The sequence below is a fragment of the Cricetulus griseus genome, chromosome 5, assembly GCF_003668045.3.
Source record: "Cricetulus griseus strain 17A/GY chromosome 5, alternate assembly CriGri-PICRH-1.0, whole genome shotgun sequence".
Lineage (NCBI taxonomy): Eukaryota > Metazoa > Chordata > Mammalia > Rodentia > Cricetidae > Cricetulus > Cricetulus griseus.
Window position 1 is genome coordinate 127,621,528 of NC_048598.1, and position 14,243 is coordinate 127,635,770.

At 42.6% G+C, this 14,243-nt stretch overlaps 1 protein-coding gene across 14 annotated transcripts in view; it reads right to left on the reverse strand.

Annotated features, from left to right (window-relative positions):
• Positions 1-14,243, reverse strand: part of Syne2 (spectrin repeat containing nuclear envelope protein 2) — a 289,785-nt gene that overhangs the window by 248,353 nt on the left and 27,189 nt on the right. For 13 of the 14 annotated variants that reach the window (XR_004770080.1, XR_004770079.1, XM_027418272.2 and 10 more), the window contains one exon: positions 6,216-6,342. Coding sequence is in view for 12 of the 14 variants with exons in the window: in XM_027418272.2 (XP_027274073.1) it covers positions 6,216-6,294 (79 nt within the window). In the remaining 2 variants the exon portion in view is untranslated. Of the gene's footprint in view, positions 1-6,215; positions 6,343-6,433; positions 6,750-14,243 lie in introns of those variants that run through there. The other variant, XM_027418268.2, reaches the window with a different exon arrangement.

Genomic DNA, 14,243 nt, shown 5'->3' on the forward strand with positions numbered 1-14,243 from the left:
GGATAGGTTTTAAAGCTACGCAGAGAAACCCTGTCTCGAAAAAACCAAAAGAGATATCATGGAACTTTCTGGAAGCCTTTCTGTTGTTACAGTACACTAATAGTCTGTAAGAAACTCTAACTTAATTGTTTTCCCTGGATAAAATAATGATCCAACCAGCAAAAAGCAGACCCTGAGACTACCTGCTTTATACAGAGTATCCGAGCAGTATGAGCCAGCTAGGAAGTAAAATTATTTGTAAACACCTACCTTCTATTACTCTTTCCTCATCATGCCCACCACTACTCCCCAACAAGCATTCTGTTACAAGGCCAACAGAAATTCTCCTCAGAAGCCTTCACCAATCCTGTTTCTCTTCTCAGAATCAGGAATTCATTTTCACAGACTTGAGGTAAAGCAGATTTTCTCACAGAAACACAACACTATCACAACTCTCGTCACCACCTTATGTCATGAGTCACCCAGGTTTTCATCCTATTTAGCACCATGCACACAGAACAACTCTGCTCTTGAGGGCTTTATAGACCTGTGTGTGTGTATTACACAGTGTACATGTGGAGATCAGAGGACAACTTGTGGGAGTGGGTTCTCTCCTTCTCCCAGGGACCAAGATCAGGTCATCAGGCTTGATGATCAGCAAGCACCCTTACCTAAGCCATCTGGATGGCTTAGACCTTGGCTTTTATACTGGAATGACCACTCCATTTTTCATTATACAATTGCTTACTGGAGGCTGTACAAAATTCTCTCTAATGACAGTATGAGAACATCCTATGAAAGGTGTCTATCAAACACTTGAAAAACTCAGAAAGATTACTGAAGCAAGTGACATCCAAAGCCAAGAATGATCTTGAATGTCTGCCTCCACCTCCCACATGCTAAAGCTACAGACATGGACCACCACACTCAGCTTTCGTGGTACTAGGGTTCGACCCCGGGCTTCCTTCATGCCATGCAGGTCCCTTCCCGACTGAACTGTATCCCAGACCCAATCTGATTTTTTTTTTTTACATAATGTAAGGATTATATAGCCCAGTCTGCAATCAATATATTGTATAAACTAGATTTTTATCCCTCATTGAAACATCAAAAGATAACCCAGACATTTCTAGTCATGCTTTGTATTTATATGATAGACACCAAAATTAAGATGGTGACCCTGGACAATTAAACACTTATCATAGGGATGATTACCTCTTCGTGATGCCGCTTCCCCCTGACATGTGCAGGCATCAGATGCCACGACTCACGAAGGTGCTCAGCCCACTTCCGTCTATGTCCTCAATGCCTACCCTCTGCACATGGCTGGCTCTTCACGTCTACCAAGTAAAAATTAAATGCCACAAGGCTGGCAAGATAGCTCAGTGGATAAAGGAGCCAGCCACTGAACCTGACAACGTGAGTTTGATCCGCAGGACCCACAGGATGGGAAGATAGCACTAACTCTAAAAGGTTAGCCTTTAGCTTTCGAGTGGGCCAGGCACACATGCATGTGCACACATACACAAAATAAATAAATGAATGAATATAAATGCTTTTAAAAATAAGCATTCCATCTCATTATCATACTTTGTAACCTCTCCCACTAAAAACACATTACCAATTTTTCCTCTGGTATGAAAAGGAAACCCATTTTATGTTTTTGTGGCAGTGTTGCTTCTGAAGCCCAAGCTAGTCTTGAACTCTTGATGTCTGTTCAGTTTCAACATTTATCCCCACCTAATCATAATTATATAGTCTGAACTTGGATAAATTTTAATGTTACTAAAAGTCAGAAATACATGGAAAGCAGCCAGGTGGTTGTGGTGCACACCTTGAATCGCAGCAAGCACTTAGGAGGCAGAGGCAGAAGGACCCCTGTGAGTCTGAGACCAGCCTGGTCTACACAGTGAGTTCTAGCACAGCCAGGGCTACACAGAGAAACTCTGTCTCAAGGGGGGGGGAGGGGGGCTCCCTCCAGAAGAACACAATAATGAACCCATTTAAATACAGTAATAATCTAGTGGCAAAGATCAGATTTCACTATCTAGCTCTAGAGCTACCCTGGAGAAGAGATTTTTAATATTATATGATATGCCATCTAGATGATAACAGTGCAAAAAAAAAAAAAAAACATAAAAACATTGTCTGAGATGGCAAAGTAACCAGGTAGGATGTGTGTTCACACAGGTTCAGGGTGACAGCTACCACAAAGCAGTACCAGGCTGGACCACATGAACGTTAATTCCTATCTTGGTGGATGAAGTAACAGAATACAGTCCCTTCCTAGATCTCTGGCTAATTAGGAAATTCTGGGGCTAGACACTGTTTTTCTAAAGCATTGGCCTACCCTATTTGTGAAAACAAAATGATTATATGGTATCCTTTCAGGGCCCATGTGTTATATCTGCTAGTTCAATGTGAAATAATTTAATAATTTCAGAAATGAGCAAGGGATATGTTCGAAACAGCTCAACCTTGCCTCCAACTCCCTTTGGAATTTCTCAAGAGAGGCTGGACAGGTAGTACAGTGGTAGAGCAATTGCTTTGCATGAGCAAGGGATCAACCTAGCACAGCCAACACCCTCACACTGTAAAGTCAGTGCCCTCGTGTCCACGTACACCATTCCATCCTTTCCCTAGACATCTGAACACTCCAATGTTCTTCCCTTTGCAAGACAGAAAAAGTAAAATGTATCTCAAGCTGGATATGATAGCACACAGCTTTAATGATAGCCCTGGAAGGCAAAGACAAGGGGATCTCTGTGAATTCAAGGTCCTGTTTCACACAGCAAATTCTAGGCCAGTCAGGCCTGCATAACAAGACCTTGTCAAAACAAAACAAGACAAAACAAAACAAAACAAAAACAACAAACCCTCAAATTTCTTCAAAAATCAAGTCAAATTCCTGTAACCCCAGCATTCCCGAACCAAAGTCTGAAGGGTAGCCCATGAATGTAAGTCCAGCCTATTCTATACAGTGAATTCCAGGCCAGCCTGGGCTACACAGTGAGACACTGGAGGGTGGGAAAGGGAAAGGAAGGAGGGAGAAAAGGGGAAGGAGGAGAAGGAAGGGAAGGGAAGAAGGATGGAATGAAAGAGTGAAAGAGTCAGGCACTGCTTACTGCCCTGTTCTATGAGCTACCACAATTCTGTACAGATATTTAAATTTTTCTTAAGCACACTATTCTGCATTAGGGCATGACCTAAATTTTCTAGCCTCAAATGAGGGTTTGTCTGTTTTCCAATAAAACAGACGCTGTGGCCTAATCAGGCCATTCTTCTGATTATCCTGTCTCTGAGTCGGGGTCTGAATGAATAGCAAAGAAAACACACTTCCTTGTGAACAGCACCCCACCCCACCCCCATGTTTCAGAGGGTCTCCTTCCTCTTTAACCGCAAGATGCCAGCAAGCATATGAAAATCTAAGAAAATACAAGGCTGTTTTAAATCATGAATGAAACCAGGCACTTTAAAAAAAATGCCCTCCTGCTGGCCCCTCAAATACTTTTTTAAGACTTTTCCCAACAGCCTTCAGCTAAGTTGTACTTTATGGAAATAATTCTATTTGTTACCCAAACAGGTAATAATCCTATACTATGACACCAAAGTTGACGTCACAGGTATATGCAAGTTCCTTCCTTCCCTCCCTTCTTCTGTGTCAGTTTGGGCTAGAAGAACCATCATAAACCTGCAGACAGCATGGAGCCTAGCCTAGGGAAACATTCATTCCACGCGTTGTCCTCGCCCTGCATAGACAGGAGAGTCTCGGCACTGTGCCTGTATCTTGAGTGTCCTTGCCTAATGTGAACTGATCCCGCCCAGTGTTGATGCCATGCCACTTGTCCTACCTATGAAGCAAAGCAGCAACACCATAGCCCTCTCCACACATCACCAAAGTGAACAATCCAGAACACGGGCATCACTTCCCCCTCCTAAATAGCCCATTCTCATCTGCTACTGAAAAGTAAATGGCATACTTTAAAGCACATTATGCAAAACCACACATTTCTGGGTAATTTTAAGTTATTTCTAGCAACCTACGAACCTGAAATCTAGTATCACATTTTTCTGTGGATGGAATGGAGTAACCAGCCAGAGAAAACATTGAGCAGAACTCCCTCTTTCAGTTTGTTCTTTAGCATGCCAGAGGGGTACAGTGCAAAAGCCAGCTGCAAGTCATCACTCAGCTACTCTGCAGCTGCAGGACTCAGGCGAAATCGTTCTGAGCCGCAGCATCTCCTACCTTGCTACTAGGTTGTGACAAACAAGTGGCATTGTATAAAACTCACTGGTAAGCTGGGGCCGCTACATAAAATTCAGGAAGATCATTCTGTGACAAGGAAGTGTTATTAAGTATAATAATCACAAATCTACAAGGTCTCAAAGAGATAAAGGGAGTGGAAGAGGAAGAAGGCTTATCTCAACCTAAGGGGGCAGCTTACGGAGAAGGCTGAGGCCAGCTGGCCTTGGGATGGACAAGCCGGACTTCTCCCGGCCTAGAGGGAGCAGCCTACACAGAGCACATAGGAAGGAGGACCACAGCTCCTTAGGGAGATGTGGCATGAGTTACAAGGAACACGTAGGTATGTCGTGGGAGATGAGAGTGAGAAAATGGAACCAGAGCAGAGAGAACCTAAGGGCCTCACCATGACTCACCTACAGGAAGCTGCTGATGACAAATAGCAAAGCAAAAATCAGTAAACACATTTCTGGTTTACTTTTTTTTTTTATTCATATACCACGAAGTCTCTACTATAGTTGTGCTGTAAAAAAGTTTACTCAAAACCTTTTATTACAAATATATATAAAAAAAAGTATTTACTGAGTCCTTACTTTGTAGCAGGCACCTGCTAAAAACCCTTCGTGTAACACTGAGCTTCCACCTTCAACACAGCTGCAACTAAACTCTGTATTCCACAAATGAGGAGATAATGGTCAAAGACGCCATCGCTCAGCTGAATTCAGTGGACTACTAAAGTAGCAGGGCCAGTGTGAGAAACATGAGGACAGAATACTTTTTACAGCAGTCAGAATGTCCACAAGAACACTGATCTTTTTCACCTCAATAAAAAATGTGGTTTCAACTACTTTGTGATTATATTATTCAAAAGTATAAAATGAAAGATTTTATAATTTTTATCGCAAAAACTACCCCCTAACAAATAAGCATTTCTTACTCTACACAAATTAAAGTTGTCATTTTTTTGTCTTGGGTTTTATTTGGCTAGGTAGTCTGGCTAGGTAGTCCATGCTAGCCCATAATCTTCCAGCTTCTACCTCCTAAGTGCCAGTTTTACTGATGTGTGCCACCATGCCCAGCACACAATATTTTTAAAGACCTGCTACATAGAGATATAGTCTATTCCAATAGATATGAATTTACAACTGACCCCCAAAGGTAAGAACCTAATTATTGAAAACAGATTCAAAGAGAAAATATTTGAGTCAGGCACCATGCCTCCCAGCACCCAAGAGGAAAAGGCTGGAAGAGCAAAAGTTTGAGGCTAGCCTGGGCTACATAACAAGATCTTGTCTTAAAAGGTAAATTTATAAGAAAGGTTTCAGAAAGTCATTTTAGAATCTTTACCAAAAAGTGACTCAAAACCTGTAGCTTTAATGGAACTCCTTAACTGTCGAATTATGTTACCCATAACTTTAAGATTACTTTTAAAAGCATTTCATAAGTGTTTTCAAATATTTGCAATAACCTCATTTTTATGCTTGTTAGCTACAACACCAAGATTTAACAGCTAATGAATTTGCAAAGGGGCAACAAAAATATTGCTAAATGCAATAGGAAGCACTTTTGAAAAGACTGTGGATGTACACATGGGGTTCCTATTGAAATCCCACCCACCCATAATACCAACACTGTTCCCACCTATTAGGACAAGTTATAGATACACCTGTCAAAGCTTCTGTGTTTAAACACACACACACACACACACACACACACACACACACAAAGTGGAAATAATGTCAAGCAAACCATGGTTAGCTTGTAACTTCAGACTGCAAATAAAATGAAATATACATATATATAAGAAATTAAAGATAACCAATTCCTTCCAGGATTTCTTGAGATCAGAGTACTGAGCTAAAAAGACAGTCTAATACTACATTGTGGGCTTCTCCAGTTAGAAAATACAGATAGGTTTTCAAAACCACAGTAGGCAGAGAAACCAGCAGGGCCCAGAATTAGAGGAGGGCAAGTTTCCCAACTCTGAATTTACCTTGCAGTGAGAAGTGAAGGTCATCAATGCCCAAGGAAACTTGCCCATCTTCCGTGGGAAGGGCGGAGCTAGCGGCCATTCTTTGACTCAGAGGAGACTAGACCAGGTCCATCTCAGTTAAGGTAAACTGAAAGTACAAAAGGATAAAACATTCGTTAATAATTCTGCATCTCTGGAAGTCTGGTAAACATGCAGGAAACAGCAAAAGCCAAATCTACCCTCTCAAAGAGCAGTGGCTCTCCAGGACAGTTTCTTTAGTACATGAAGAATAAAGTAACCACATCTTCTTTTTTGAATCTTCGTCAGGACTGTGCCCTGTGTCCCATTCAGGCTCTCTGGAGTAGCTGGCAGAACTCCAAAAGAACTAGCTTTGTCGGTTCTGTGCACGATATAAAAAGGAAAGCTACGCACTTTCAAATCCAAGGGTACCCAGCAATGTGGCTAGAGAGAAAGTCAACACCCTCTGCTGTCTATGGCCTTCAACTAACAAGAGTTTCTCTTTAAAACTCTGAATTCCCTCAGTTCCTTGTGTTCCATAACTGTTGCCACTCACTGGAAACAGTAAGAGCTGAGCCTGCACAGCCTGCAAAGTGAAACTAAAAACATGAAGACATCAGAGTGACTGTTTTGGAGAATGTTATATTATTTTCCCAAGGACTTCTTTTCCTATACTTCTTTCTTAGCTCCATCTTGAGTCATTCTTTTCTGGTACTGGAGATTGAAACCAGGTCAGATACATCATCCAAGCATGCATTCTATCACTGAGGCTCCTCACCTATTGACAGAATTCTCCCAAGGAAAGTAATTCACAACCCATAACCCTTTAAAAACATTGTTTCGTATATATGGGCCTCACTATCAGCTTCTTCAGGCTGAGAAGAAAAGACGAGTTCTCTCACACAGATCATCAAGTAACCAAAATCAAATTAATCAAACAGAAAACGTATATGTGGTTCTGTGAGTAAGGAAGTAACGTAAAAGTTCATGTCAGAATCTGCATATTGGGACTGGGCAGTGGTGGTGCACACCTTTCAACTCAGCATTGGGAGGCTGAAGCAGGTGGATCTCTGAGTTCATAGCCAGCCTGGTCTACAGACCAAGTTCCATAACAGCCAAGACTACAGGAGAAACCCTGTCCCGAAACACCACACACACCCACACCCACACGAATCTGCACATTGGAGCTGAGGGTGTAACTCAGGGGCAGAGTTCTTCCCTAGCATACAATTGATGCCCTGAGCTCAATCCCCAAGACTATTTTTAAAAAAAAAGGAAGATTCTGTATACTAAATACAATCAAAATCCCTTAACTTTGATATATATTAGCAATTCTTTATAAGAACATGTTGGAGGGAAAACTAAAAAAATAAGTGTGAGGCTAACTGCTAGCTGGGCATATTAAATATTAAACAGACTAAAATATGCAAAGGATAAAAATCATTACACAGTTCCAAAACCTTTCCAGCCTTCATTCTCCGATGTTTATTACCCAAACCCTCCCGTCATTATCTCTCTCGTTGCTCACTGTGTTAAAGATTTTACCCACCAAATACACTGTTAATAATTGATTTGTCTCTCCTCAATTGAGATCCATCAGGAACAGCCTGCAGTTACTCAGCTGCTCTACTGAGTTGGTTCAGACTAACAAAAGGAAATGCTGTTCGTTAGTTCACAAGGGCCAGGCACAGGTGTTCTCAGCCTCATCACATAATGAGGCCCTCCACTATCCCTTCCCTTATGCTAGGGCTCCCAAGGCCCAAGTAAAGACAAGGTGCCATTTCATTTTAACAAGAGAAAACTGAATTCCAAATGAATTCCCTAATGGTGACCATTTTTCACGTCAGGACTATGTTTAAAGACAGGGAAGGAATAATAACAACAATAGCACCCACATTGATAGCACTTTCTATCTGCCATATGTATGGCGTTGCTCTAAGAATTTTGAGTATACAGCATTCATAATAGCTGTAAAAAGGACCATAACTTTTCCCTTTGAGAAGACAAAGCAAAGGCTCATAAATAGGATATAGAAATATCAAAGGACACACAGCTAATAAATGATGGGGCCAGGAGTAGAATCCAGGTAGCAGGTGAGATGGCTCAATTAGTACTGTTTGGCTTAAACGCATGAAGCCCAGAGATGGTATGCACCTGTAATCCCAGAACTCAACAGGTAGAGACAAGAGAATCACAAGTTCAAGGTTACCCTTGGCTTACATAGAGAATTTGGGGCCAGGCTGGAATACAGACCCCTGTTGCAAAAAGAAGAGAGTAACAACAAAAGCCAAGCATTGTATCCCACACTTGTAATCCCATGAGGCACGAGGCATGAGGCATACAAATTCAAGTCTGGCTTGAGCTGTATAGCAAACCCTGAAATAATAATAACAGCAATTTTGAAGTAAAATAATAGTAACTCTGAAGACTGGACAATTCCAAGTGACAATTGCCCCAAATACTGTCTTGTTGTGAAATATTACTTTAACTATGTAACAGTGTGTTTATGTTGAATTTGTTTTATGTTAAATTTGTTTAACTAGGCAAAGATGTGTTACATTTGTTTATGCTGCATTTGTTTAACCATGTAAAGATGGGGTGCTGCTTTACCTTGCCTGACTAAGGCACCTGATTGGTCTAATAAAAAGCTGAATGAACAGCCAATAAATAGCTAGGGAGTAGAGGGATAGGCAGGGCTGGCAGAGAATAAGCAGGAAGGGAAATCTAGACTTACAAAGAGAGAACAAGGGAGACACCCAGGGCAAGTCAGTCACCTAGACACAGAGTAGGACATACAAAAATGAAAGAACAGTAAAGAGCCCCAAGACAGAACATAGATGAAGAGAAACAGGTTAAGTTATAAGAGCTAGCAAGAAATCAGCCTAAACTAAGGAAGAGCTTAGCTTCATAACCAATAATAAGTCAAGATTTGGGACCTCATGGCGGCCCAAAGAAAGTCTGCAATACTGTTAGTACAAGTATTTATCAAAACAGGTTACAGAGCCAAAGAGATGGGTCCGCAGGTTAGAGTACTCACCACCAAGCCTGACAAATAGAGTTCCAGCCCCCAAATTCACATGATAGGACAGGAAAAGCCAACTTCCACGAGTTATTCTCAGACCTCAATTATTCCTGCTACGATGTGCATGCATGTGTAAACTCACAAAATAAATAAGCTCAATTTTAGAAAACCATGCTATGGAGGTCAAAAGGGTGTGACCAAAGGTCACAACACATTTATATTTGGTGACAAACAGTGGGGGAAACAGATGGCATTTCCATCTTGTCAAATAGGGTCCATGAGACACTTCAAGAAAGGAGAGAAGGAACGTTTTAAGACATTTCTCAGGATTTGAATTGAGAAGGCAGAAAGAGGTGTGCGGGCTTATCTGTGAGTCCCAAGGGTCTGTCTACCAAACTGCCCAGACTTCGATGCTAGGGTGCTGACTCCCCTGAAGGAGATCACTGAGTTGCTTCCTGGGGTGCATGGGAGGTGAGGGGGGTACACGCCTCATCTTTCCTTTCCTAGTGAACATTACCACAGCTGTGAGACAAAGGTAGGGTTATGCTTTAAATCCCTGAGACTCTTCATAAAAGGGAACAATGAGCCTTCTTCAGGGACATCACAGAAACTTGGATAAAAAATTAATATCATGGCATTAAAGTGTCTAAGATTAAGGTAATGGTGTGGAATCCTGTCTTTAGGAGTTATGTACACCGACAGCCACACTTTCATAAGTAATAGAAGTTATTTTTAAATGACTGTGGTCTGCTTATGCAATACAACTCATCATGCCTGTAGTGGCCCTAAAACCTCAAAACACTAACAAAGTTTCCTTTTTAAAAGAAAGTCTTGCCCATTACTGTGGATTACAAAGGCTATAATGTTTTTTTTAAAAAAAATTAGATGTGAAAACCTTTTTCTAACAAACAAAACTACACCAGTTTATTTTCTTCGTTTTGTTTATTTCTACTTCCAGATTTCGAAGTGATAAACGTTTACTTCTGCTATGATAAAAACACTTTTATTTCCATGAAACTGGGAACGAGGTGTTGTATAGTTCAGCATCTGCTCCACTGTCCACATGCTCATAATGAGAAAAATGATATAAGTTGTAACATTACCAGGACTGGTGGCAGAGAGAGGCAGATTCTTGGAACTCAGTGGCCAGCCAGTCTGGTTGAACTGGTGAACTCCAGGTTCAGTGACAGACCCATCTCAAAAAATAAATTGAAGAAAGATAGAAGACATTTTGTGTCAATCTCTGGGGCAGGTGTGTGAGCATGGGCACACACACACACACACACACACACACACACACACGTTTGTCAAAAATTTCTAGAAAGCTGCCCCCCCCCCAAAAAAAAAACCCTTTCTGGTAACTAAAGGGACTTCCATTTTCTCATTATCAGATAGATTCTTATTATTATTATTATTTTATTTTTCAAGACAGAGCTTCTCTGTGTAACAGTCCTCGATGTCTCAGAACTTACTCTGTAGACAAAGCTGGCTTCAAATTCACTGAGATCCACCTGCCTCTGGGATTAAAAGCATGCACCACCACCACCTGGCTATTAGATAGATTCTTAACAATCACTGCCAGGCTAACAGAAATGGAAAAGTCTTGGTGTCCATGGTGAGGACTCGGCAGCCAGCTCATCTTTAGGGAAATCAGAAGTCCCAGCTTAGTCCCAGCTCAGGAAGATGGAGAGGCAGGTTCATGGACTAGCAGTGACTGAAATCATCTACGGTTATCTCCCTGCTCTTTCTCCCATTCTTCAGTTAACTGTGGTCCTCTAGGAACTTTAAAGGATGCCTCGCTTCATCAGTCAAATGTAAGACTGCTGTCAGCTACCCACCGTTATTAACTTGGATCTGTTTACAAGCTCATGGCCGAATAATGCTGACATGTCAGGGGTAAGTTTCTTCATCTTTTTTTCTGCAAACATTTGGGTTAATCAGTTGGTTTTGAGATGGAGTCTCATTATGGATCCCTGTCTGGCCTGGAATTTGCTTTGTTGACCAGGCTGACGTTCCAATTGCAGCAATCCTCCTGCCTCTGTCAAGTGCTGCAATTACACAGGCATGCACCATTGTACCCAGCCATTTTTCCCCATTAACTCTTCTTGTCACTTTAAACTGTGGTTATCATTGGACCAGAAGTAACCAGTCCAAGTTTCCAGTGCAGGGCTTTATTATCTCCTCCCAGGTACTTTATTCTCATGGCAACCACAAGAAACCAGAGGTCCAACCTTCCAATTCACTGAACTCAAGAAAGAAACAAGTCACAGGCAGGACTCAGGTTAAGATGCTGCTGTGGGGGGGGGGGTGGCTAGAGAGATGGCTCAGAGGATAAGATCACTGGCTGCTCCTCCAGAGGTCCTGAGTTCAATTCCCAGCAACCACATGGTGGCTCCAAAAAAAAAAAAAACAAACAAACAAACAAACAAAAATGCTGCTGGGTAGGCTCTCACAACAAAGTGGCACTTGTCACTCATACCAACATTCTCAACAGTGCCTCCCAAAACAAACAGTGTCCCTGGGCTAAAAGTGCCCCTGTGTCAACAATGCCCATACACCACCCACTTAATCAAGATCAGAGCATCTTGAGGAAGCACCAACACTTCCCTAACTGCCTCCCATTGGCCTTGACCATGGCCCAGATCTCTGAAGTACAGTAACTCTGCTGAAATGATAATCTGGTCTATAGAGTGGCTACTGAAATTCTCAAACCACTGAAAACCAACAACTTACAAAGTAAGGAGCATTTACTGAGGGTTCACTATGAGCTGCTCTGGAGTAGATAAATCGTTATTGCAAGCTGTGGTTTTTTTCCTTATGTTTTATATTAGGGATCAGACCCCAGGCCTTGTGTGGAACATGTCTTAAATCAGCAGTAAAGATTAAAAACTGCTCACAACAGCAAAGCAAAGGAGAGAGAAAAACACAAAGAACTTATTATGGACACAATGGGGGGATCCGCACTGATCACAAAAGCTCCCACAAATGGTAGATAAGTCCACTCCCTGGGTTACCCTACTGGTCAAAATTCAGAGTCCGAAGGTAAAGCAGCATCTAAGGAAGGTGGAGGTGTGGGTGCGTGCGCCCCCCCCCTCTAAGAGATTAACCCTTTCAATGCCTCCAAACTGTTTCAGTGGATAGAGATTCAGTTTTGCAAGACAGGTTGGCTCTAGAGATGAGTGTGTCCATGCTTCACCCCACCACACACTACACTTAAAAAGTTACGAGGGTAAACTTTATGCTAACAGATTTGTAGTGAAACTTTCCCAATCTATCATCTGTATCTAACTACAATATAAATAAAGTGCCAGGGGGAGGAAATACCATTTCTGGGTGGGTGAGATTACAGTAAAAATGTGTGTCCTTTGCATTTGCTCTCGAGCTACTAGAAGGGCTATCATATCACGACAAAAGGAGAGTTGTAAACCAAGGAGAAAGGCTATCTAGGGTCTGGAAAACAGAACACAGAAGGAGAAAAAGCAGGCCAGGGTTCAAACACAGGAGAAAGAAAAGAAAGCTCCCAGGATGCACTGGGAGAGCTCAAGAGAACAGCGTGGAGTGGGTGCTGGAGAGGAGGGGTGAGGTGGGAAGGATGACCAGACAGAATGGAGGAGTACACTCCAGACAGGCTGGAGATCTCCCGAGAAGAAACTAGAACACTGGCTGAGAGGGTCTGAAATCCCAATGGGCAGCTCAAAGCAGTCCCAACTAGAATCTCAGAAACTTTGTTGTTGTTTTTTTTTTTATTTGTTAGTTATTTCAATTGCAGGTATATGTACCCACACTTGTGCACATAGTCAAAGGTGCTCTCAAGAGCCCAGAGGTGGGGGAGGGATCTGGAGGTGAAATACAGGTGGTCCAGGTGGTTGTGAGCCACACAAAGTGGGTGCTGGAAACCAGACTTGGGTCCTCTGGAAGAGCAAAAAGTGACCTTAACTGCTGAGCCATCTCTCTCCTGCCCTCCCTCCAGTCCTCTCTTTTCAGCCCTCTCTCGGAAACTTTGTTTTCCTTGCTCTTTCAAGCTTTAGTGGTGATAGGTTTTTGTTTGTTTGTTTTTTATTTTCAAGACAGGATTTCTCTGTGTATCAGCTCTAGATGTCCTGAAACTTTGTAGACCAGGCTGGCCTTGAACTCAGAGATCTGCCTGCCTCTGCCTCCTGAGTGCTGGGATCAAAGGTGCCGACACCACTACCAGGCTAACGTCCACACAGAGAGTCCCTTGTGGGCATTAGGAAACACTTCTAATTTTTTCTTTAATATTGGAATTAAAACAGAATTAACCATCATCCCCCACTTTTTCATGGCAACAGAAGTCAACTGAGGCTAGAGAGTGGGATGCCATGGTTGAGAGCACTTGAGCAAGAGGTGGAGGGCTTGGCTTTCGTTCCAGCTTTGCCCCTGACCACGAGCCTCGCGCCAGCCTCTGCCTCTCAGGTCCTGATTCTTCAACTGTGACATGAGGAAAGTCTGGGCCAGCATACAGGCTTTTCAAGTTCCTGCCAAAGAGTCCAATCCAAAGTTCACTGCTGCACACTCAGGAAGACTGGAGTATAAGCAACCCCATTTGCAGTGGAGTGCCTGGAACACTCAGTCTAGCCACTGTTCTCCCAGCCACCCAGGAGCTGGACCAGGCTTCTGAGAATAGTGCTATTCAAGTGCTTTGCAACCAAGTGGGAGGGAGAGAAGCGGCACTGAATGAGCCACATCATCCTGGGAGTATTTTAAGGCGAGGTGTCAATTTCTACTTGCAATGATACCCCGATAGAGTTTGACAACTGTAAGGGGTAACCTTGGTCCCAAGCTCTTCTGGGAAGAGAGAACTAAACTAAGGAAGAAGTGGAGTTCATCCACAGATGTGTGGTCAAATAGTTTCAGCCCAGCGCCTCATCACAATCGAAGTGTGCTTGCGGCCTAGGCTGATGAGAGAAGTTTGATCCCCAGAACCCACCAGGTGGAAGAGAATCGACTCCCACAAGCATCTCTAAACCCCAGTGTATGCACCATGACAC